The sequence below is a fragment of the Crocodylus porosus genome, unplaced genomic scaffold (assembly GCF_001723895.1).
Source record: "Crocodylus porosus isolate Cpor-Errol unplaced genomic scaffold, CroPor_comp1, whole genome shotgun sequence".
Classification (NCBI taxonomy): domain Eukaryota; kingdom Metazoa; phylum Chordata; order Crocodylia; family Crocodylidae; genus Crocodylus; species Crocodylus porosus.
In genome coordinates this window covers 16,855,517-16,880,044 of record NW_017728907.1, presented here as the reverse complement: position 1 = coordinate 16,880,044, position 24,528 = coordinate 16,855,517, and the positions used below count along the sequence as shown (strand labels likewise).

At 41.4% G+C, this 24,528-nt stretch overlaps 1 protein-coding gene across 5 annotated transcripts in view; it reads right to left on the bottom strand.

Annotated features, from left to right (window-relative positions):
* RABGAP1L (RAB GTPase activating protein 1 like) overlaps positions 1-24,528 on the bottom strand; it is a 462,175-nt gene that overhangs the window by 32,556 nt on the left and 405,091 nt on the right. The window contains exon 1 of one of the 5 annotated variants that reach the window (XM_019530874.1): positions 12,363-13,302. The exons of the other annotated variants lie outside the window; for them this stretch is intronic. Coding sequence (XP_019386419.1) covers positions 12,363-12,473 — 111 coding nt within the window. The 5' untranslated portion in view covers positions 12,474-13,302. Of the gene's footprint in view, positions 1-12,362; positions 13,303-24,528 lie in introns of those variants that run through there. 5 annotated transcript variants of the gene reach the window in all.

Genomic DNA, 24,528 nt, shown 5'->3' with positions numbered 1-24,528 from the left:
AGAGACACGTCCACTGATTACAGATGGTCCCACAAGGGATTTGTAGAAAGAGAGAGAAGCCCTGAAAAAAGGCATTTTCTCTTTGTAGCTGAGATTCTTTAGAGGACTCAAACTCATAAACCTGAACTAGCTATGATCATTCACAATCCCTTTTTATTTTCATATATATAAGAATTTTTTTCCACTTGAACTGATTTGTTTTAACAAAGAAGATCCTCTGGATGTTTTAGATACATGCTTAGAAATGGGTGGATTATTTTTATATACATGCAGCTGAAGTGTAGCAGCTCATACAGCTAAGGAGTTTAGAAGGTGAAGCATACAATTAAGGAAAGCAGTTATACCCCGTTTGTCACATAATTCCTTTTGCACTTAACTGATATAATACAATAAAGGATAACACAGTCTAAACATCCCAGGTGAAAAGAATAATTTGTCTACACGATTTTTCATTGTAGCTGTGTTGGTTTAAGGATATCAGCAGGCCAGGTTCTTTGGGTAGATGTGATATCTTTTGTTAGTCCAACTGAGTAGTTGGGAAAAAGTTCTTGGCAAGCTTTTGGGCACAAACATCCTTCTTCACAGCAGATACTCCCTATTGCCTGAAGAAGGGTAATTGTGCCCCAAACCTTGCCAAGAACTTTTTTCCAACTACGTACTCAGTTGGTCTAATAAAAGATGCTACATCTAGCCAAACAACCTGGCCTGCCTATTTGTATACAGTTCATTTTTATCTCCATTCATAGGTAAAGAAGGCCAGAACCAACAGCCCGGACTATACTCTGAATAAGATTCTCTACATATCCTGACAGACATGGAATGAAATCAGGTAACTGAGGGAACTGTTACTGTGGCTAGATGCAGAAGACACTCCTATTTGGTCACAAGTAACGGCAGTTCTTTCATCATTGGATTTGCTCACTGGTTTCTATCTTGTTCCAATCTACTTCCACATGCTTTTAATTATTTTAAGTGTTAGATTTACACATTTGTAAATATAAGAGTCCATGCATGTAAATAGATGCTATTGTTTCTGTTTATCCTGGTTGCATCTCACCCTTAACTCTCACCCCCTTTCTAAGGGAAGTCACTCCTTTAGGCTCAATTTCATCCCGCAGCTAAGTCAGTGAAAAGTCTATAGCAATGTTACCATAATTTATGAGATGCAGCTGCAGAGATTTATAGGGAAATTCTGAACTGTCCCTTGGGCAAGTACATAAGGATGCCAAACAGGTGGGGTTGCTATGGTTCTGTTATACTTTGGAAGGAAAAAGAAGCCACAAGAAAGTCACAGAGGAAAGCTACAATGATATATGCCACAGAGCACTGCTCTATGATGGCACTAGAGTACATTCCAGCAGCCATATGAGTCCACTGGCCAAATACCCCGAACAAAAGGTATGTTATATTGCAGGCTGCAGTTACACCTCCAACCTGTGGAATTGAGTACTGCACTGGTGCTCTTTACTTGGTTCCAAACTGCTTTACTAAGGCTCTGCAGGGATTGGGACATGGAAGACTACATGACAATAGAAGGATTGCTCTGGGACAACTGGAAGACGTCACTTTTCATTTTGTTCAGAGACCCATCAATTCTTCAGCAAGAAAATAAAGGCAATAAACAGTGTCCAAAGAGGCCTTTCTCACAGCTCCCCCAATTCTGCTCATCCTTCTGCTTGACAGTGTAGTGAGGAGAGGAGCTGCAGGGAATGAAGAGGAACGCAGAACAGAACAGTCTGTGTACACATGGATGGGGAGGAGGAAGAATAAGAAGTAACACCTGGTGTAAATACAAGGCTGATCCCATGGATTGGAGTCATTCCCAAAGGCCATTCATTTTCAGCAGCTTCCCAAAAAACATCCACACCATGAAATACACTGCAGAGGTGAAGCCAACTCTATTGTACACAAGGAACCACTGTGGATCAGTGTGTTTCTGGGTAACCAGTCAAGCTGGCTATCAGGGAATCGGTACCTGGGCCACTGCAGCTAATAAAAGCAATGAGAAAATCTGGTGAACTGGGCAATTTGTGAATCCTGTTTAATTTCCAAATATAGAACCAGTTGTGTCTCTTGACTGTCAAAGCAACAAGGTAGGACCAGTCAGAAGGGAAAAACTGTAAAGCTGGTTTGCCAGCACTATCCAGGGCAAACACAGAAAATAAGAGCCCCAGAAATGTATTTTTATTTTATATCCATCAATCCATCCATCAACACACACACACACACACACACACACACACACACCTGCACAACTTTCTGATATTATTCTTGGAAGAAAAAACATCTCTGGATACTCAAAGAACATGCCTGCTCCATGGCAGGTTTCATTTCCCAAGCTCCTATTTACAGTGCATTGAAACTACTGCAAATACATTTTATCTTCACACAACACATGGGTCAGCAGTCCATAAGTGACCACCACCCTGAGAGCTATAGAGCCCTAACCAGATTCAACACCTCTAAATTATCAAGGCTGCAACACTTGACAGTAAATATATTTAGCACAGCCAACAGCTTTCAGCTAATAAGCAATCAGCTGAGTGCCTCTAGTGAAGTCTGCTATTAAGCTAGGGAAGCCACCTGCCCAACAGGCCGAATTCAGAAGCCTTTGAATTATCCAAGTCATCATGCGTTGACTGTTGTCTGCAGACGATACAGGAAATGTTACAGAAAAACTGCAGTTCTTGACATGAGGGTTGATTTAACGGTCAGAGCACTTAGTCTAGGATTCAGAAGACAAATGTTCAATTCCTTGCTCTACAACAGACTGCTCTGAGCAATCACTAAGGCTCAGATCCTGAAAAGTATTTTAGGTGCACACTGATGTTAATGGGAATTAGACACCTAAATACCTTTGAGTATCTGGGCCTGAGTCTCTGTGGGTCTCAGTTCCATATCTATAAAACTTCATTAATAGTACTTCCCAATTTCCAAGGGCTACTGTGAAAATAAAAACAAATAATAAAAAATTAGGTGCTCAGATGTTAGCAGGGGCCACAAAATATCACAAGAGACCACCTGTCTACTGAATATATAAGGCAGCATATGAATTTTTCCTATCCACCAGGTAAAGTACATTCAGTAGTTCTCAGAGGAATACAGTGGTCTTTATATTAATAAGAGAGTGTCATGGCTTGAGTTCAGAGATGGACATTAGGAGTGGCTAATTTCTAATCCTGACTCTGATATCTTATATTCTTGGTCAAGTTTCCTAATCTTTGTGCCCAGGGTTTTTCATTTAATAAAAGGCAGTAATAATACACAATGTGCAGAGGCATGATGGAATTAAATACATTTTGTAAAGCGCACTGAAGAAGAAAATTCCTGCACTAAGTATGCTGGGCATAAGTACTCCAATGACAAATGCAAACTTCACTTATATCTTCATGTTGATAAATGCTACCTTACTGGAAGCATTACCATAAGAAAGGAGTGAGTTAACTAAGAGGACAAAAGCAAGCTTATCTAAAACCATTTTCCAGTGGAAAGGCAATAAATCTCTATATAGAAACCTAACTTCTCACTAGCAAGTGGGTGGAGTTTAATGTAAAACTTAGGTAAAGCTCTAAGTTAAAAATAAGTCAGCCCTCAGTTTTAGTATTATGAACCCATTTTTCACAAACAGTTTATCAAGTTCCTCATCAGTACAGAGCAGGCAGTATCTTTTGATCTTCACTGTTCAGTTTGTGCTCCCTGCTGTATTCACTGAACACCATTCAATAAATACCTGTTTGTTCTACTCCTCCCATCTGACTGTGTCAACACTAGTTTCTTTTTTTTTTTTTTAATTCCACTATTGTGTTATATGGATTACAGTACTGGTTAGACCAGATGCCAGGGTCAGTATTGTAGGCTTGTCTTCATTGCTAAGAAAAGGTAAATTTTTTGCCTTAAATTGACTAACACATCAACTGTCCTAAGATAAAATACAGTGAAGACAAGCACTAGGTAAATTCCCTGAAGTTCAGCAGTTGGAAGTTCTGTGTTTTTTGCTTGTTCTTTGCCCAAGGTGGTATCTTAGGGTAAGAAACAAAAATTAGTAGCTTAGAACAAATGTGTGGGAAGCGTCAACATTAGATTTTAATACAAACACAATTATCTTGAGCTGACTGGCAATCAATTAACCCATGGTATAGTAGACATAACTCCAATTTGAGTTGATCTGGATGATCAAAACAACAACATGACTGAATCCTGTCTACAAATGTAACCACTGTTGCCATTGCCATTGCATCTGCAGCAGTACAATAGTGAAGGTTTTCAAGAAAAATGCTCATACAGAAAAGGCTTTAGGCTCACATGCCTGCTTTGCTTCAGACTGGGCCTGACCACTGCTGTGGCCTCTCTTCCTTCAGTAAGGCTACGAAGCCATTATTTTACACTTTCCTAGAGGATGATTTGCACACTCCCCTCCTTTTTTTTTGGCCCAAACTTCCATCCATTTACTTTCCAGCTCTATGCAGCATTACCTTGTCAAACAGTTTTCAGGGATGATAAAAGGAGCAGTGTTGCATATCTTGAAGGCTCCTTTTAGAGGTGTCAGGTTGTTTTAGTTTCCTTCTACAGGGCTCATTTCTATCTCATGGTTCAGCTTACTGTCTGTTTCTCAGCATTCAATATTACTAATATGGCATTCACATATGCACGGTACTTTCAGAGACGGAAGAAAAGGACTGGACTTTCCCTGTTGTATCCTGAGACCATACTATACTGCTTTTGCTTTGAGACAGGGAATATAATGTGGTTAAACTATTGCAACTGAGAGTCACAGTTTTTGGTTCTAATCTCTACTGCCTTCGCTCACTTTTGACTGTCTTGGTTTAACAAGAACCTTAGGCCAACATTTTCAAAATGTGGTTGCTTAAAGCTGCCTTAGTGGGGAACTTCTGGATGCTCCTCATTTTTGAGAACCAGGCCATACGTGATTAAATATGATTTGGAGGCAAAACGTTAAACCTTGGCCACAATCTGATTTAAGTGTTTAAATAAAAAATGGCTAGGATTTCAGGAGTACTGAACACCTACAAATTTTGTAAGCTCAGTAGGAGCTCTGGGTACTCAGCACCCTTAACTATTAGGCCAGTTATTCATGTAGGTGGTCATGACTGAAAGCACTGATATATCAGCAAGTTTGAACCATTAAATCAGTAGGTAAAAAAAAAAGTACAGCTGCATGCACATCTCATGCATACACTTTAAAAGGGACATTTACAAGTTGAACAGGGTGTAATGAGGAGCCACAAAAATTATTTGAACACTGGATCAAATACAGCAAGAGTTTTAAGAATATAATCTGTTTATTTATCAAAAGGAAGGCTGAAGTTGGTAGTAACATATAAAGCAACTTCTTTGAGAAGGGTACTACAGGGTTCTTTAGCAGCAAAAAGCACATGAAGAACCAATGGAAGCTGAAGCAGGACAGATTCAAATCAGAAACGAGTAAAAAATTGTTATTAGTAAGAATGATCCATATACTACTAAAAAAAAAATGTCAGACTGTCTACCTCTCTCCCCCAGTATCTTCAAATCAAGGCTGGAGGCCATGCTAGAAAATAAATTTATTCAAACACAAGCTATGCTTGTTATTAGGTTTAATATGGAATTAGCTGGACAAAAATGTAATGGCTCGTGATATATACGTGGTCAGGTAAACTGGTCTAATAGCCTGTTCTGGTCTTAACAACTATTAAATTATGAGAAGCATAAACTTGATACATTCACTTACAAGGATGTTAACTCTGAAACCTAGTGAAATATTTAACTGTCAGTGTTATTGTCAATTTTGCTGCAGAGCATTTAACAGAACCACAAAAATTATCAAGTTAATGTGTTCAACAACATGCAGTGGATGCAGCAGTACAGCCTGAAGCAGGGCGCAGTAGACAGATGACTGCTGTCAAGTGCTGATGTGACAAGGAATAAGGAGCAAAAATTTCTCTAAATGTCACACTAACTCTCAGAAAGATGGAAGAATGGAGGGAAGCATTTTCACACCTCCCACAACCTAGCAGATGGGTTCCCAAAAACCAAATAAACTCCATTGTCTTTCTACATACCAAAGGGCTCAACTGTCTCCACTCCACATGCCAAAGGTGATAGCTTCAAATTAATGGCTCTGTAAGAGCAAAACTTGTTGTGCATTAAACACTGAAAACTTAGGACAGTGTAAAATGAATTAAATTCAACATAAAAAAGTAAATAGCCCAAATAAGTTTGAACTCATATTCATTTCAATGTTTAATTTATGCAATGAAAATGGTTCAGAATTTCTACTCTTCTGGTGAATTTAGCCATAAAAAGATGGGAGAAACTAGATCTGCTTTACCACAGAGTTTACAGGCCTCATGAGTCAGTGGTGAAACCAAATAAGCAGGAAAAAGGGGGAAGTTATATACCACCCACACAAGACCATTATGGAAAACATACCTCAGCATCATTTGTAAATCCATGACTGGGGCTCAATTTACATATATATGCAAACAATTCTGAAAATTTTACTAGACATGTGTCTGCATCTTCATTATGTCCTTTCCATCAATCTCAGGAGAGAGACCATGAACTGAACGATTACTGGAAAGTAAATTCTTCCATGGCCCCTATATAACTTTACACCCTGGGATACTACAAGTGGCAGACCTGTGTTGCCAATGTGTGGACAGGACTTATTTCTCAAGGTAAATGGAAATAATGTAAATATACAGTGTGACCAGTCTTAGAAGAGAGAGGAATTTTATTAGGACCATTAAACCTCCCAAACCTGTCAACACAACACCTCTGACAAATAAGGAGTCACTTAAGTATATTAAAAGCAATGTATTTCTAATGAAATATTTATAGAAAATATTTACCAAGACTCTGAAATTAAAAAGTTAAGAACTACCTCAGGCAGTTTACAGCCTGCTCCATCCACAGGCTGTCTACAGCTTCTAATGTCTGGGCACCAATCATCTTATTAGCTCCATTTGGGCAGACTCCTTTGCCAAGGATGCTAAGTGGGTTTTCTGAGTAGCAGAGTTCCCTGCAGGACAGAGGCCTTTGTACCTAACACATTCCCCACAGGTCCTCTGTGCAAAACCACAGCTCTGTGATGCTGGTCTTTGTGGGTAAAATGATGTGCTACATGGCTAAAAACTTGACACAGTGAGATGGTCAATTTCACATGCAAAAAAATATCAGTGCCTTATATCAGGGGTGCTCGACTTGCAGCCCACAGGCCAAATGCAGCCCATGGAGCCATCACATCTGGCCTGCACGGCTCCCCATGGGTCAGGAAATTTGGTAGCAGGGGAGCAGTGGTTATTAATACAGCCAAGCTCCCATTGCCAAATTCCCAAACCCCAAGCCTCATGTACCTGGTTGGAGCCAAGCTGTACCCTCTTCCCCTAGTAGGACTGGGCTGGGACCAAGCCACAGTCCGTCCCCCACCCATCTGGGTCACACCCCAATTTGCATATACATTTGCATATACAACCTTGCAGGGCAAGGTTGAGGCCAGATCACACCATGTTCCCACCCCACAGTGGGTCTAGGTCATAGCCCTTTCCTCCCCCCACCACCCATGCATGGGGCCAGGCTAGGATCGAGGCATGCCCCCTCATCCCCCCACCAGCTGGGTCACAACCCCCTGCCCCACACCAGGCCTGTGTGAAGCTCCCTTCTCTGTTGTAGGGCTGGGCTCAGGCCAGACTGCCGCCCACCCCACTCCATGTGGCCAGACGCTACCCCTGTACCAGCCCCAGGCACTAGATCAGAACCATCACCCCATCCTGTAATCCCAGCTTTGCCTGCCCCTCCTGCTCTGAATACCACTGCCCTGGGCCCCATCCCACATTGGGAGTTTTGGCAAGTTACAGGGTGGGGGTGGGATGCTGACCCAGTCCATGCCAGCTTACCAAAACAGCACATGTGGCCCTCGAACCCAAATATTTGCCTATCCCTGCACAAGATACTGACAGAAAAAAGTACCACCTGATAATGCCACAGCAATACTACTCATATTCTGTTAACTACTCTGGTAGAAAAAGAAGTCTCAAGATAAAAAGAAGCACTTGCAGCATATATTTTTTAAATGCCCTGGCAAATTAAATTGCCTGATTAGAGTTAGTGCCCATGGAAAACACCAAGGTGATATGGGCTAATGTCTAACAATGAAAAAGCTCTGTGAAATGGCTGTAAATCTTGCAGAGGTGCAAATACAGGCAGCCAGATGAAATTACAAGTAAACTTTCCAATGGAATATCCCTCAATTCTGGCTTATGCTAGATTATACCAACTAACCCCCTTTGATCCAAGTTTTGTACAGATAAATTGAGAATTAAAATGCCCTACAGTAAAGCTACTCAGTTCTTGTAACAAACTGCACCATGGCCAACTTTCATGCACTTCCCTGAAGCTCAGAATAATAAGTGCACACTAGCTTCAAACAGCGATATAAATCAAGCAAGATTTCAGCCTAAATGACAGAATTAATTAAAAGAAAAAGACACAACCCAGCCTCATGCTTGTGCCTGCTGAAACTGTTTTGCTCTTTCAGCACATTTTCCTATTTAAAAACCTACATGCTTGATTCTCCTCACTGCCCTGTACTTTCTACAGTCATTCACACCTGTGCAAAAAAGAGCAAAAAGTGGCAAAGATTAATGACATCTTAAGATCACATTACACAAGGTGCAAGACAGTGAAGAATCATGTCCAGAAATCTCTTTTTAATTAGCTACACCAGTAATACAGTTAGTTCTTCATTATCATATCATAAATGAGGTCATATGCAATACAAGAAACTTTCAAAATAAAAGAAACACACACATATTGGTCTCACCCAGTGATGTTTTTGGAGCATAATTTAACAAGATCTTTTGGATCTTCTCCAAAGGTGACACCTGGTGTTTTATTATTATTTTCTGTATTTATTGTAATACTCAAAGTCACCAAGTACAATTATGATGCCACAGTGTGCTAGGTGCTCTATAAGTATATAGCAATAAATGGTACCTTGAAAAGTATATTTATATAGAATAAACATTCCCAGTTAACTCTAGCATTTATATGGGACAAAGAAATGCTTTAGAAATGCTGCTCAATTTCCAGTGAAAAATGCAGCTCGGATGTGCACTGCGGAATAGCAAAGAGATGGAACCATGGGAAGTAGGCTGAGAGCTCATGTAAGTTCATTACTGCCTGTAGTAATTACAACTCAATAGCATTAGATGGTTAAGCAAGGTTGGCTTTAGGCCTAGTCTACACTATAATGCTTTGGCAGAGGAACTCTACTTTGTTGGAAAACTTCGAGTGTAATCACCCTCAAAACTTCTCTGCATTGATAAAACCTGCCTTTCTGCCGTAAGAGTTAAAAACCACTTTGGTGCAACAGAGTAAGGTTTCTGTTGACATTCTGCAACAGGCAGAAGAAACGTGTAAATACCTCAAGCTTTCTGCTGGCTACTACTGCCTAGGTCTGTTTGTTCCCATTCCTCCTACAGTTACAAGTACTTGAAAACTGACAGATTTTTAGGGAAAGTATTTTCAGCGAACCCTGATTCACCTTATGGTACCAGAAGAGTTGAGCACCTGCATTTCTCGATCTCTTTACCAGCAGTTGCAGGTTTTCAGCACTACTAAGTATTTGGTATAATGTGCTGACAGAAGGTAGGGCACAGTGGCACCATTAGAGACTAACTGGTTCATAAAGACCAGAGCTTTTGCAGGCAACAACCTATTCTGTCAACGAAGCAGCTGATGAACCACCTGGTGAAGTAGGCTGTTGCTGCCTACACAAGCTTGTGCCTCTCTGAACCAGTTTGTCTACCTTCTGCCTGACTTCAGTCTAACGCAGCTAACCACCTCAATACAATGGGCTGAAATGCATGTAGTATGCTTCAGAATAAGATCAGACATATTTGATAAGCCGATATGTAATAAATAATACAGTGATAATGATATTTTATCTTTCTGTAATGTAAGTTATGGAGACTGGACATACAACTTGCTGGGATCATTTGATCTCAGTACCATTCCTGCCCAGAGCAGAGGGGGTTGGACTTGATGATCTTTTGAGGTCCCTTCCAGCCCTTAACTACTGATTCTATGACTCTATGAAGAGCTTTACCATACCATGATGTAATAATCATTCATTCCATTTCACAGATGAGTTAAAAAAGCATACCCTGTTGTCACTTCCTCATACAATCAGCAGCAGAAATCAGTCAGGGCTGTAATTCAGAATTTGACACCAACTTTCCCTCTGACTACTTGCATGAATGACTCACTCCAAAGGAAAAAATGTGCAGAGCATTGAAGACTGAACTGCATACAATGTGTGCTTTGCTCTTCTTTGGAATTACACAAAGCTTAGATGTTCTTAACAGGTCCATGTAAGCAACATTTTTCAAATTCACCTATAAATTAAGTCCTATATACAGTGTATTTTTTCACCATAAAGATTTTGTCTACGTTTATCAGAAATGGCCCAAAAGCTTGGACGCAATCCAACACAGGAGACGCTCAGGCAAACATTGCCTATCACCTATAAAAGCTTATGCCTCTCTGAACCAGTTAGTCTTTAAGGTGCCACCCTGCACCCTCCCCTGCCTTCTGTCTGAGTTTCAGAGTCCAGGTATAGATACGTGCATTGTATCCAACCATTCTCTCACTATTGAGATTACAGCAGGGATAACTGAATTTTGGTGAGGACAACAGGTGTTCTCCTGGCAGTTGTCTAAGACAAAGAAGAGACGAGATGCTAAGCAAGGATTCAAAAGGTATATGATAAGAACATGCCAGCAGTGACTTTCAAAAGTCCAGTGAGAGTAATGCACACAGACTTTAGCTCAGGCTAAACTAATCTGAGTTAAATCCTAGGAAGATGAAAAATTTTAACCCAACCAATTTAGTATTTGAAAAATGCACACTGTCTTGTCTAAACTGGACTTTCATACATGTCAGCTAACATATTCTAACCCACTTAAAATCTGTGTCTAGGCAAGGGCTAAGGCCAGAGACAATGAAATGCTGTTTTAGCTGTGGAGTCCTAACTGGTGTAATGTGAGAGAGGTGAAGCTGAGGATTTTCTTGAAGAAGTTGGGGGAAGGAGAAAAGACAAGAGACGGCTCAACCTAGTCATGTGTTTAATCTTATTGTAAAATCCAGAGATAAGACATCTTCCCCTTGTGAAGATTCTCAATCTTACATTTATGGAGGAATCCAAGCAGTGTTACCTATGCTAATATTTACTTAACAGAGAGTAAGTATCTGTGTAAACTCATAGAAACCAAAATTTGCAATCTTGGGCACCTTCAATTAAGCTTCTAAATACCAGCCTGGTTTCCAGTGGAGCTGAGCATCTTTATTTGCCACCGATGTTAAGCTCGGCACCTATGAAAAATTTTTGTCTTTTTTTTTTCACGAGGCCTTGGCCTAGTGATTCATTCAAGGTAAGCAGACCCTTACATAAAGTCATTTGCAGAAGCTGAGCCCACATGTGGATTTAGAAGCACACGTTTAAGGAGCTTTTAAGGGACACCTTTTAAGTGAAGGCAAAAGCTATTAACTTCAACCAGACTGTACTGGTGTAGAAGTTCATTTTAGAAATTTTTAATGCAGGATCATACTGTGCATGCAGTGAACCTAAATAGTGTGAACACATAACTATAAAGTTTCAAAAACAATGATTTGGAGATTTATGTTAACTAAGACGCTTATATAGATGCTTCTGCTAACTTCAAAATACAATACCATATATGAGAGCAATTTTAAAACTGCATGCAAAGTTTATGCTTTGCTACAAGGGCCAGATTCTCAGCTTAAAAAAAAAAAAAAAAAAAATCAATGGAACAATGTTGATCTACACCAAAAAAATCGAGGCATGCATTGAAAATGTGGCTCTGAGTCTCCTAAGAAGTAAGCAGATCTAGAAGTGTTGGGATCATTTACTACAACTGGGATTATTTTACAGAATTAATTCAATTCCCCTTTTCTACTGGGGAGCTCAGAATACTTCAAAACCATACATGGCACAGAGAAGCAGATACCATATACAACCATAAAACTAACTTTTTCTATTGAGCAATTCCTTCTCTCCTAACCTCAGTATCTCAGAAATATATCAACACAGTATGAACAGCTGAAATTATTATTGTAAATTATTACTATTGATATTACTATGTATATTTCTCAATACCTATGGGCAATACTCAGATTGGCATTTATACAACTCTTTAAAATAACTGCATTGTCAGGAACAAAATAATTTCTCTGCTACTGTAAGTTAGCATGTGACAAAGCAGGTTATAGTAGAAGTATCACCATCACATGTTACAGTAAAAGAATCAACAGTAGTTTACAAACATAACAGCAGCACCTACCACAGATTTGGGTTTACTGATTGCCACCAGATTGGCCAAAAAATCTTCGTCATACAGCTGGCTAAAAACGTGGGCATCATAAGCCACCATTATGGAGACTTCTTCCATCATTTTGTCAGCAAGCTCCCGTTACCAGCAGCAGGTTCACTATCCAACCATGAACCTTAACTCAGCTCTTTGGCTGCCCACACCCACCTAAAGAAGCTACAGTGGGTGGAGTGTCATTAAAAAAAAGATCAGCAAATCAAAGCAGCTCCTGTATGTAGACAGATGGCCTCTGGAGATCCCTCTTATCTTTGCAGGAAATGTATACATCAAAACCACCTATTCATTCCCTTAAACAGAGAACTTGGAAAAGTCATTTATTGAAATCCTGGGAAAAGATGCAATTTTCCCAATATGCTGAATGTGAAAGGCAGCAGCCAGATTACTATTGAAAACAAAACACCAAACCCTCAGTTCTTGAAGGTAGTACTGAAATTGCTCCTTTTTTGTCCCAAAAATATTTGTAACAATTCATTCTTCAAAACCACTATTTATCCTCAGGAAGACAATTCTTCTTTATTGAGAGAGTATGGCTTTCTAGTGAACTTCTTGTTATGCTTACTCAGCAGATTCATAGAAAAGGAGTGTATGATGAGCTCTTTTATGCTTTCCTTGGAATTTTTCAAAAGTATACGAGTCTATCCTCAGAAATGTTTTTAAAAAAGCCACTTCTTCTTTTGTACAGTTTTGGTTAGGGCTTTTTGTGCCATCTAAGGTTTTTTTTTTAAACAGCTATACTAAAATTAAAGAACCTGATAGGTAACTCTAGTTATATCAAATTACATGTAAATCCAGTTATATATACTTTGAAAAGCTAACAGAAGTTAGTTTCTTGTAATTCAGTGCAAAACTGCCACCAAAGATGCAAAATATAATGAAAAATCCAGTTTTATCTAAGCAAATTATATTCTAAAAATGCAAGCAAGCATTTTTGTTAAAACAAAAAAATGAGAGAAATTCAAATAGATATTTTTCTAGAGTTTAGAATGAAATACCCCAGACTGGTCTTGCTTTCAGTTACAAACGTAATATGTTGCTATGGTCCAGTAGTCTCAAATAGATTTCATACAGTAGCCCAGTGAGTTGCTTCCTGAGGATCTTACTTGCCAAATCATTTATCGTAAGTTTCCATCTGACAATAAAAGCCAACATACCAAAGCTAAAAAAATGCGTTTAGAAAACAATACAAAAACCTGAAGGTTATCAAAATTTAAATGTAGCTCTACAAAAAAGCAAGAAGAAGGATTTTAAAATCCATTTTACAAGGAAGACTAATCCAAGGCAGATTAACACAATTAATTGTATAGCTTGGTGCCTTTATTTAGTCTCTTCCATTACACTTTGATCCTTTCCAGCAGTATTTTGTTTCAGTGATGAAAACTCTGATCAGCCTGAGAAATGTAACACCATTTCAACTGTGCATTTGTCCCAAATCAGAGGAAATGCTGGTTGCCATAAACCTTGTGACGCTTTCCAGTCCAAATTGCCAGTAGCATATGGTCACAAGCTTGCTTTCCAGAACAAACAGGATAAGACCAACCTTGCTCTTCTTTTTTCCTGTTTCTCTTGAATATCTTCATCAAAGATTTCATGGATATTTAAACATCACCAGGTTCTAGTTGCATTTGAATAAGAAACTTGAGCAACAGCTGTAGTGTTCAGGATTAAAAACCAACATTGCTTTCACTAAAATAGGGGGAAAATGATACGTTATTGCTAGGAAACAGAAGAGAATTCTAATAGGCTTAGGGCAAACAAAAATGCAGCACTTTAGGTGAAATCCTTGAGATTAGGACAGCTTCTGTTCATGTTTAACCCTTACAGGAGCAAGAAAAATATTTTCCCTTGAAGTATATCTGCAGTGCAGTTTTGTGGCATATATTTCTGCTTTGCTAGGATGGTGATCCCTTGTAATATTCCTTGTAATTAATCCCTTCAGCAGAGATGATACAGATGAAAAGATAAAGTGAAATAAAGGAAATAATTTCTTCCTCCAAAAGTCCATCAGTTAGAACTGACTTGATATACAAAAATCACTTCGGATTTTCAAAAGTACTTTAAACAGGTATTGTTCTCCTCTGCTTTGTGGCTTCAGCTTTCTCAGGCAGCAATACGTGATGTTGGTGGAAGCCGGTTCTTCTTGCTCGACATAGTGACTCAGTGAGTGCATGTATAATGTCTGCATATGAGGTGTGCCGACAAAGGCACCTGTTGTAGGAGGTAAAGAAAGTAATTTCCCATAATTCCACACTCCTTGCTGGCAGCTGCTCAGAGGCTGTGTGCAGGGAGTGGAATTGCATTTGAACAGCCATGTATGCACAGAGGGAATAAGCGTACAGTGCAACAACAAACATTCCTGTGTTAATGAGAGTGCAATTTCAATCTGAGGTTAAGGAAGGATGTGAGATTGCAAAAATGCAAAATAATACCCAGCAGCTAACAGAATTCAAATAAGTAAATCTTTTCAGTTAACCAGAAATGTATGCCACTAAGAAATTATTGGTCATGTTCTACTCCATTTTACTCTCACGTTACAAAATATTTCCACTGACTTAATGTGCTACTTCGCGTTTGCTCTGACATACCTGACAGGAGAATGTGCCCCTTATATTTTTAACCAGGGGCTTGCACCTTTGACACGTTCTACTTGGATATTACATATTACTTACCCCATTTTGATTCCTAATGGAGCTTTTATCATGTTAAACTAACCCAAACAAGTTAATTTGATTGATGAACATATATCTCTTTTGTCCATAGGACATGACCCTTGTGTACCCAGACTATTATTCCACTGAAATTGGAAAAGCAGGGTGTGTGTGTATATATATATATATATATTCTATGGAAGCAGCCTGTAATCTCTTTAGGCCTGACCACACTGGTATTCTAAGCTTGAGTATCGAGTGCCTCATCAGCAAGGATTCTTAAGCACTTCTGATGAATAATATATCAGGCACACGATGTAAAACCCACGTGCAGTGCTAGCTCACATTCCTTCTCCTTCGAATCAAATACAGCTGCTCTACACAATGCCAGTTGGGTATTGCAACAGTCATCAAGGGAGTGGTAAAGCAGTTTTTGTTACAGCTGGTTTTAAAGTACATCCCCAAAGTGGTATATTTGGTAAGAAATTTCACCTCTGTGGTGAGGGGGAAACAGGAAGGCAGTATTAGCCAAAAGATGAGTGGAAGAGAACCGGAAACTACTTTGCTAATGTAAAAAACCTAACTGCATTTATCAGGATTTTACACACGCTGGAAGAAGACAAGCTATGAATGGAAAATTACCGATTTCTCTATATCTAGTTAGTGCAGCAAAATTCTGCTTACTCACTAGATAAAATTCTCTCCTTCTGTCCTGCAAGCAGCGACATATGACAAGGCATCTTTCTTCAGTATACTAGCTAGGGGTTTTCTACACTGTTGCTGAGCATTTACTGTTGCCTTTTCATATATTAAGCAGAATTTGGAGTTTCTTCAGTCACCATTACTGGCATTTCATGCATTAATGAAACTGGAAAGTTTGTAACAGGCTTCAGACAAGGAAATTCACACCTATTTGTAGAACACCTGATGTGTTATTTGATGGCATTTAAAAGAAGTTTAACACAGTTTTTCAACAGATACAGCATAAACAATGGCATCCTTTTCCTAACCTTCCTACCAAGTAATAATATGCAAAGATTTGTTTCAAACACAACCATTAAAATGGATATGAGCTGATAACAATAGAAAGTTTGTTTACCCTCCCTGCACTTCCATCCTCCTTGTTACCCAAAAGGGATTGCTGGTAATCAGTGACTCAGCGAGAACAACATTAAGCATAACAACAACAAAGTTAGCCCTTTGTTTGGACGGAGAATAAAATGACTTCAGGCTCACAGGAAAGCCCTCACCACTGAAAATCTGTGATCAAATGAGGACAATATTGCTGCCACCCAGAAAGGCTAGAGCCAGAAGTGACAAGTAAACCGGTTTAAGTGAGCAGAAACTGGTTTAAACCTGTAACAGAACATAAGTTCAGTGCATATAAACCAGTTTCAAAATGGCTGAAACCAGTTTGAGATAAACTTGGTGGAATGTAGTATCAGACTTAAGTGATTTGGGTCAAACTGGTGTATGTAATGTCTGTCCCAGACCCCTTCCTGGTTTAAGTTAAACCAGAGTCCCCCAGCATCCCAGCATGCTTTTCAGCCCTGGGCTGGGCTGCGTTCTCTGCTCCAGTGGAGCAGGGCTGGCCACGCCCCTCTGCTCCCTAGCCAGAGTAGGGGTGAGGTGTGGCCAGACACCAGCCAGCATGGCCCTGAGGCACAGGGGGCAAGGAAGAGGTTTATTCCCCACTCCCTCCCCTATTCCACCAGCATGAACTTCAGTCAGGGTCAGACAGGTAGGGACACAGCAACCCCTGCCAAGCTTTTCTCTGCTTGCTGCTCCAGTGGTGGGGGTGTGGCCAGCCCCCACAGCAGTGTGAAACAAATGGAGACAGGGGTTTAATTCCCCCCTCTGTCCCCTGTCCCAGTTGTATGGACCCCAGCCGGGGTCTGCCTGGCCAGAGTGCAGCAGCCTGTGTCAAAGTCCCCCCACCTTGCTGCTGCAGGGGCGGGGGCATGGCCAGGTGACAACTGGCATGGCCCCCTGAGGTGAAGGGGGCAGGGAGGGGATTTATTCTCCCCCTGGAACCTGTTGGGGTCTGCCTGGCTGGGGCAGAGCAGCCCCTGTCAGACGTTCAACCCCCCCACATCGCTGCTTAGCTCAAGTGGGGCTGCCCTAGCCCTAGCCAGGGAGGGGGTTTAATTCCACCCTCACTGTCCCACTGGCATGGACCTGAGCTGGGGCTTGCCTGGTGCTCTCCCTTCACTTCTGCAGGGGTAGGGGTAGGGGCATGGCCAGAGGCCAGCTGGCATGGCCCCCCTTAAGTGAAGGGGCAGGAAGGGGAGTTATTTACCCCTCTGGCCTTGGGGACCGCAGCCAAGGTCTGCTAGCCCTGACTGCTGCCTCCGCCAATCACTCCCTGTGAGAGGAGGAATAAGTCCCCATCCTGCCCTCTTCACCAAAGGGAGCCATGCTGCCAGTCCTCTGGCCATGCTCCTACACCTACCCCTGCCGCTGGAGCAGCAGGCACTGTGATGGTGTCCCAAGAGCACAAGACTCTTTCTGGCAGGAGGGCTGCACTGTGGGTGGGAGCGGACTGCACTGAGTGAGCAGCGGTGGTGCACTACAGAAGGCTTGGGGGACTATAGCCACCCCTCTGAGCCCCAGTGCCACCGTTTGCCTCGCACAGTCTGCGGCATCTGTGCCCACCCCACTCCCGCCTACAGTGCAGCCCCCCCTTCCAGGAAGAGGCTTGTGCTCATGGGACACCATCACAGGGGCTGTTACTCCATCAGGGCTGCTCCCCCCTCACTGCTCCAGCGGCTGGCTGGGGGCATGGCCAGAGGCCGGCCAGCATGGCTCCCTTAGGCGAAGGGGGCAGGGAGGGAGCTTATTCCGCTGCCTGCCCCATGCAGGGAGCAATCAGTGGAGGTGGCAGTCAGAGCTAGCAGACCCCGGCTGCAGTCCCCTGAGCCCCCACGTACTCGGTGCCTCTGGGGCACAGACATTCCCAATGTTTGCCAAACACACTGCATTAATAAGACTTGACTGTAGGCAAAGTTCTGTGCTCGCTTTTACAGATTTAAGCCAGCTAAGCCTATCTACATGACAGACTAAATAGTATTCTTATGGTGGTAGCAGAGGTCAGCAGGATTGGAATTGCTGAGGCAGGACCTTTGCCAGCAAGCCAGAAACCCTGGAATGCTCATCTCCACCCCACACCCTCCACCCCCTGTAAATCTGTAGCATGCTTTAGGGAAAAGGTCAAAACTTCTGTTTTTTTTATTTTATTTTATGCCTGTGCTCTGACTGTGCTGTTTGAATTATTTATTATATGCGTGGGTGGGGAGGAGGAGAATTTTTCCCTGCATTGCTCCATTCTTATTTTAAAGTAGGAAGAAAAAAAGCCAGCATGAAGGGGGAGAAAGCCTTTCGAATTTGTTCAGGCCTTTACTGTAGACTAAAAGGAAGCATTTAAAAAAAAAACAACCAATTCCCACTCTTTCTATCACCTCTTTCAAATCAGCTCCACACAGAAAACTGGCACTGACCTAGCTTCCCAGTGTAGTTAGTGCTGTCTAAGGATTTACCTCCACCCAGCCCCCCAGAAGAATTTTCCAGGTCTGTAGAAGGCAGAGCTTCTCACCTGCCTCAGCACCTGGGACACAGGAGAGACAGCAGGCCAGCTGATGGCAATCCAGGGGTATTGAAAATAAAAAGGTCTTGAAGGTCCATCCCACACCACATGCCTTTTGCCTTAAAAAATAATCCTCAATTAATTCTGGTGTTTTTTCTGGGCAAGGAGTGGGAGCAGAAGAAGAGGGTAAAGTTACAGGGACTGGTTATTACTGCTCAGGCTTTAACTTAACCTGAAATCCCCTGTATTGCTTTTAGCTGAAACTTCCAGGGAATCTGATGGGTGTGAACCTGACCAAAACTAATCCAGCCAAGTTCAGCTTCTGAAAAGTGGTGTGAACTGAAGTGGTGTGAACTTTCAGCTCTGTCCATTTTGGAAGATTTTATTGCCTTTTCAATGAAATCATGTGTTTTTCTTGATTTCAACTGAATTAAATCTTTATTGAGTTTAAATATTTGGCATTTCTGGTCTCTACTCCCTATTTTATTTTTGTTTTAAGGCATTAGCAGTTAGTTTTTGACTTTCCATCTCCCCTACATAGATCGCTCAGGAAAACAATGGTTTGAAATGAATTCTTACTTTGCATTTTCATTCTGTCCCTTGAAAGCACACATTTTTTTAAAAATCATTATCTGCTCAAGTCTATACCTGGAGCACTCTCATGTCTGAAGTAATTTTTTGCCCCCAAAATCCACCTACTTGTTGGATGGGATTTAAGGAGGTCATGGAATTTGAGAGCACAAATCCTACTGAAAGTCGATGGAACCTATACTCCTAAAAGAGACCCCTGAAATCATGATATAAACTATAACAGGGCATACTTCTGCCACCTTCCCTCATTCTTCTTTAGGCAAAACTAAACAGTGAATGTTTCTACTTGCAACAGCCAGAGATAACCCAGTTATGCTATTCTAATAAGCAAAGGGCTGTTCTAGCTGATAGATGTTACAGGATAGCTGATATATGTTAAATTGGATCACAGTAATTTACACCACAGAATTCCCCTCAGATACTGGTCAGATAAAAAACCTGACATACTCTAAACAAAACCTGCTTTGACTGAGTCAATCCTGGAAACAAGCAAGACACTAAAAATCCATGTGTCATCAGTAAAAAAAAAAAAATAGCAGTATGTATACTAATTGAAGGGCTAGATAATGTGCACACAGCACTTTAAACACTTAAAGCTACGTAAGCGCTCATAATAAATATGCTGAAACAATCATCTTTAAATCGAAAACTATTTTAAAATGGCAATATTGTCCAGCTGATAGTTGTTTTTTTTTTAAATTGAGGCTCAAATCTATTTTTTTCCTAGAAAACTGTAGCACCATGATGCTTTGTAATAGAAATGTTTTAATGGACTCCAGCCTGGCCTAGACTGACTGCAGCACAGTTCGACTCCAAGGCACTAAACTGTGCTATTTTGGAGGGAGCTTCTCAGAAGCTGGAATAAGTAGAATCTAATTATATAAGATTTATCTGAGCGAAGCAACAGACTTAAAGGTGGGTTGGGCTCCTTTCAAGCAGTACCATAAGCATATAACTATGTTGCTGCTACTGTCCATACATTAAGATTACTCAAATGCACACTGAGTTTATGAACAATTGAGGATGAATATTATTAGTATTAACAGCAGCTTACAGAGTGGAATTCATCAAGAAGAAAAGACTTGGGATACATCTAGACTGCACACAAGTGCCACACAGAGGTACCTGACCTACTTCTAAACCAGTGGAAGCCAGGTTTTTCTGCAGGTGTGCTACTAAGTAAGCCACACCTCCTCCCTGACTACCTCTCTGATCTCCTTCCCCTGCCTGATCTGTTGCTCTGCTCTCTCTTCCCTGCCCTATCTGCCAATGCTCCCTGCTGAATCATTTCTCAGCATTTTGGCTAAGCTCAGGTGATGACTTGTTCATATACATTCACGATACCTTTATCAATAAAAATCTGCCGTATGCCATGCAAAGTGGTTCCACATGCCACTTGTGGCATGTGTTCTGTGGGCTAGCCGCCCCTGCTCTAAATCAGTGTTTCTCAACCCGTGGGTCACAAGAATGTATGAAAGGGTCCTGAACAAAATTTATAAGTGGATTTCTTTAGAGGAGAAAAACACAGGAAAATGTGGCTTTCCCTTGCAGACTGGCAGAGTACCAGTCTGCAAGGTGCTGCTTGGGGCCCCCCATACCTCCCACCCCCTGCCCCACACACTGGTGGGGCAGGGAGCAGGGAGTAGCGGGTCAGGAGCAAGGGGAACTGGGTTGGGACTGGCCATCAATGTTTACAAATGGGTCCTGCTACAAAAGAGGTTGAGAACCACTGCTTTAAATAAACCAGCTCAGATACTGAGAACAGTACAGCCAGAGAAGGGGGTTGCTCTACCCAGGTTATTTTACCTGCTTCTCTGCAACGTAGCCTGGGTGAAGTTCTGTGCTACTGTGGCTATGCTAGTTAGTACCCAACTACTCTAAACAAGCTGGTGCTCTGAGCAAGCCGGTACAGGTATCTCTACCTGGCACTGCTTTGTAGCAGAGTGTAAATCTACCCTAGGGACTGGGTATGGGACTGGGATTCAGGAATCCAGGGTTAATCCTAATTCTGCACCTGACTTCCTGTGTGGCCTCAAACTATTTGGACCACTCAAATTCACAAAAAAGAGTTAATGATACCTGCCTAGCACACAGGGAGACTAATGTTTGCACAGTGCATTGAAAATGTAAACTGCTATGTATTATTATTCTGAGGTTATCTGTCATGTTCTCCCCAGACTGTTTATAAACTGGCAGACTGCCACACTGCACAAGGAAACAGGACGCTGTAAAGAAATCTGATTAAATATTTATTTGGTTGACCTGTTTGAGGTGCCTCATACCACAACAAGTTTTATATAAAATTTGAATCTTGGGGTTGGATTGCTACTGACTCTTGCACTGGAGCACGAGGGGAGGGGTAGGGAAGGCTGGAGGGCCAAGCATGAGGGAGAATCCTGGCACTCACCCAGAGCATATGGGTTCTGCTGGGCTAGCAAAACCGCTTTAATTCGTGACTCCAAAAAGAGGCATGATGGTACGCTTCCTATGCAGGGGTGGCAGCCAACCCCCACCTGAGCCTGAAGACTGCAGCAGCAGGAGCAGGAGCAGAAGTGGTGGCCGGGCAGAAGCCTGCAGGCTGGGTATTAACCTGTGAGCCACCAGATGAACAGCTCTGTTATGGTTTATTCTAGTTTAAAAATAAATCCTTTAAAACATGTTTATCTTTTTTAAAGAGTCATGCTGCACAAGATGATGCCAGACAGCTGATGTTGGTCCTGGTGATATGTATACACATCTAGGCATAAACCTAGGCAACTTAGGAAAATTTAGGTGGGAACCAATGATGAGGAAGAACAAGAATGACTAAACATGTACAACAGTCAAGTGAAGAAGTGGACAGAATAATCTGAATCTGCTAACTGTAGCAAACCCATTCAAAGCAGAGTTGCCAACATGTAAACCTAACGTGGCACCTGAACCTGATATAATAGAGGAAGAAGTGAGAGATATATGTAGTCTAAAAATTAAGAATGTAAAGGTAGTTTGACTTGATCAAATAATAGCAGAGCTGGTGAGAGTTCTGGGCAACAGAGGCATAAAATGAAAGACCAGAAGGGTTAAAATTATATGACAAGATAAGAGATTTCCTGAACATGAGTGCAAATCTATCACGGTCCTAGTATATGAAAAGAGAAACACCCATGATTGTAGACACCATTGTGTGGTAAAGCTAATGTCACATGAAGAAGAAAGATACTGGAATGTGTTGGATACTATCATTATCTGAGTGCTTGAACTCTTACTTGAAAAAGAACAGTTAGGCTTTCATAAGGAAACACAGATGTCATGTCTGTGATTCAGCAGATGACGCAGAAACCCTTAGATCACCTATATGAGAGCTTCTTGGCTTTTATCGATCTAGAAAAATCATATGACTTTGCACATGAAGCATATCAAGGATGATGCTTACAGCAGTGGCTAGGAACCGCAAAGTGGGATATGATGTCTACCATCTGAAACAACTCTCAGTCTAGTACTGTCTATCACACTGAGGGACCATCAGCAGGAAGAGTCACACGGAAAGGTACAAAGTTTCTCTAAATAGTCAAGGAGCAATAAAGTGGGTATCTTCTAAAGGCAACCTACAGAAAATGGTAAACCTGTAGTTTGACCAAGTAAACATACATGAGACAAAGATGAGTGGAACAATGACTGAAATGCAAGGCAGTTGTAGCAGATTAATGAAATCTGATTAAACCAGACTGACTGGGTAACAAAAAAGGGGTAACTTGCCACTGAGATGCTGTCCTGGCTGGGGAGTACTAGAAAAGTCTGGAAAAACAACTCAGACGTTGTTGATGACCACTGCATGCCACTGAGACAGAAACCTCAACTATACAAAATAACACTGCCATGCTGCATGGTGCAGAAGCATGAGAGTAAAGAAACATCAAATTCAGCCTCTACAGGTGTATAAAATGCAATGCTTGCACAATGGAAAGAGTTTGAGGCCCCTGATCTGAGGTTCAAATTATCCTGTGCTATTAAGTCTCAGTTCATCACTGAACATCAGTACAGCACAAGGAAAGTAGCCCATACTTTGATGAAAGAAAGATTTCAGAACCAGGTCTATTTTCTCCTCAAAGGCTTGTATTCCCTCAGAGGGTCTCGGTAGACAACTTACTTCAATCCTTAATTATACTGAGACAGTTTCCTACACAATGTAGAAACCACATATTCTACCCAGTGCTTTAATAAAATGTATGCAATTAAAAACACTACAGATTTTTATATGATTTAAATATACTTTTTTAATTTAACTCTTACCAGTGTTATCTTTGGACTTGGGTGGTATGTACAGAAGAATGGGAAGAAAGGGAAGGGAAGGTCTTACACAATTTACTGAAGCAATTATTTGCATGCAAATGAAATAATTCTCTACTCAGACTAAAACATCAAAGAGAATTAAGACATTTCTAAACACTTACATACACTGTTCTCATTTTTCTTATACCAGTTTGTCTTTTATCCATGTAAAATACTATCTGGATAATAGCATCTGTATTATGACTTCTGTTATATTATCTTTAGCCAATTTTCATGGAAAAGGGAAGTGTCCAGCCTAGCACAGATACCAGCAAGGAAAGAGATGAGGGTGTAATATAGCAACTTCCTCTTGCATCCAGGTGGAAGGACTCAGCAAGAGGTACCAGTTGGACTATTTAAAGTGAATACTATGTCCATGTCTGCTGGCTGGCTGGCTGGCAACAAAAAGAGTACATGCATAGCAGAAAGCATGATTGTGGGATTGTGAATCAGATCCCATCACACCTTATTGCTGGTGCAGGGGGACATGCACTGGCAAGAACCAAGCTCCTGCAGCTGGAAGCCCCCTCAGCTGACAGAACTCCCAAGCTCCTACTCCTGGGACACTGTATCAGCTGCAGTTTTGCAGCTGCAGAGGTCTACAAGGTGCCCCTGCAGCTGGGAGCCCAGTCAGCTGAGGGGATCCCAGACACAGCAGCATGTGCTCCCTAAGCTGGGCACCAGTGTCAGCTGGGAGCTCCCAGGCTTGGGGGTGCACATGGTCCCTCCCAAGCTGGGAGCTTTGATCAGCTGACAGGGCTTGTAGCCACAGAGCCCCGGCCACATTCAATTAATGGTATGTTAAGAAGCAGATACAATGTTATTATACATTTATTCCACAAAATCTTTGTAGCGTATTTCTCTTTTTATTGCATTATTAATTAATTGTGTGGCCAGGTAATCACTTAAGACATGATTAACTGGTTAATCACACCCTAAGTGTAACATGTACAAGCTCAGCAAATGGGCAGACGAGAACCTGATGGTGTTT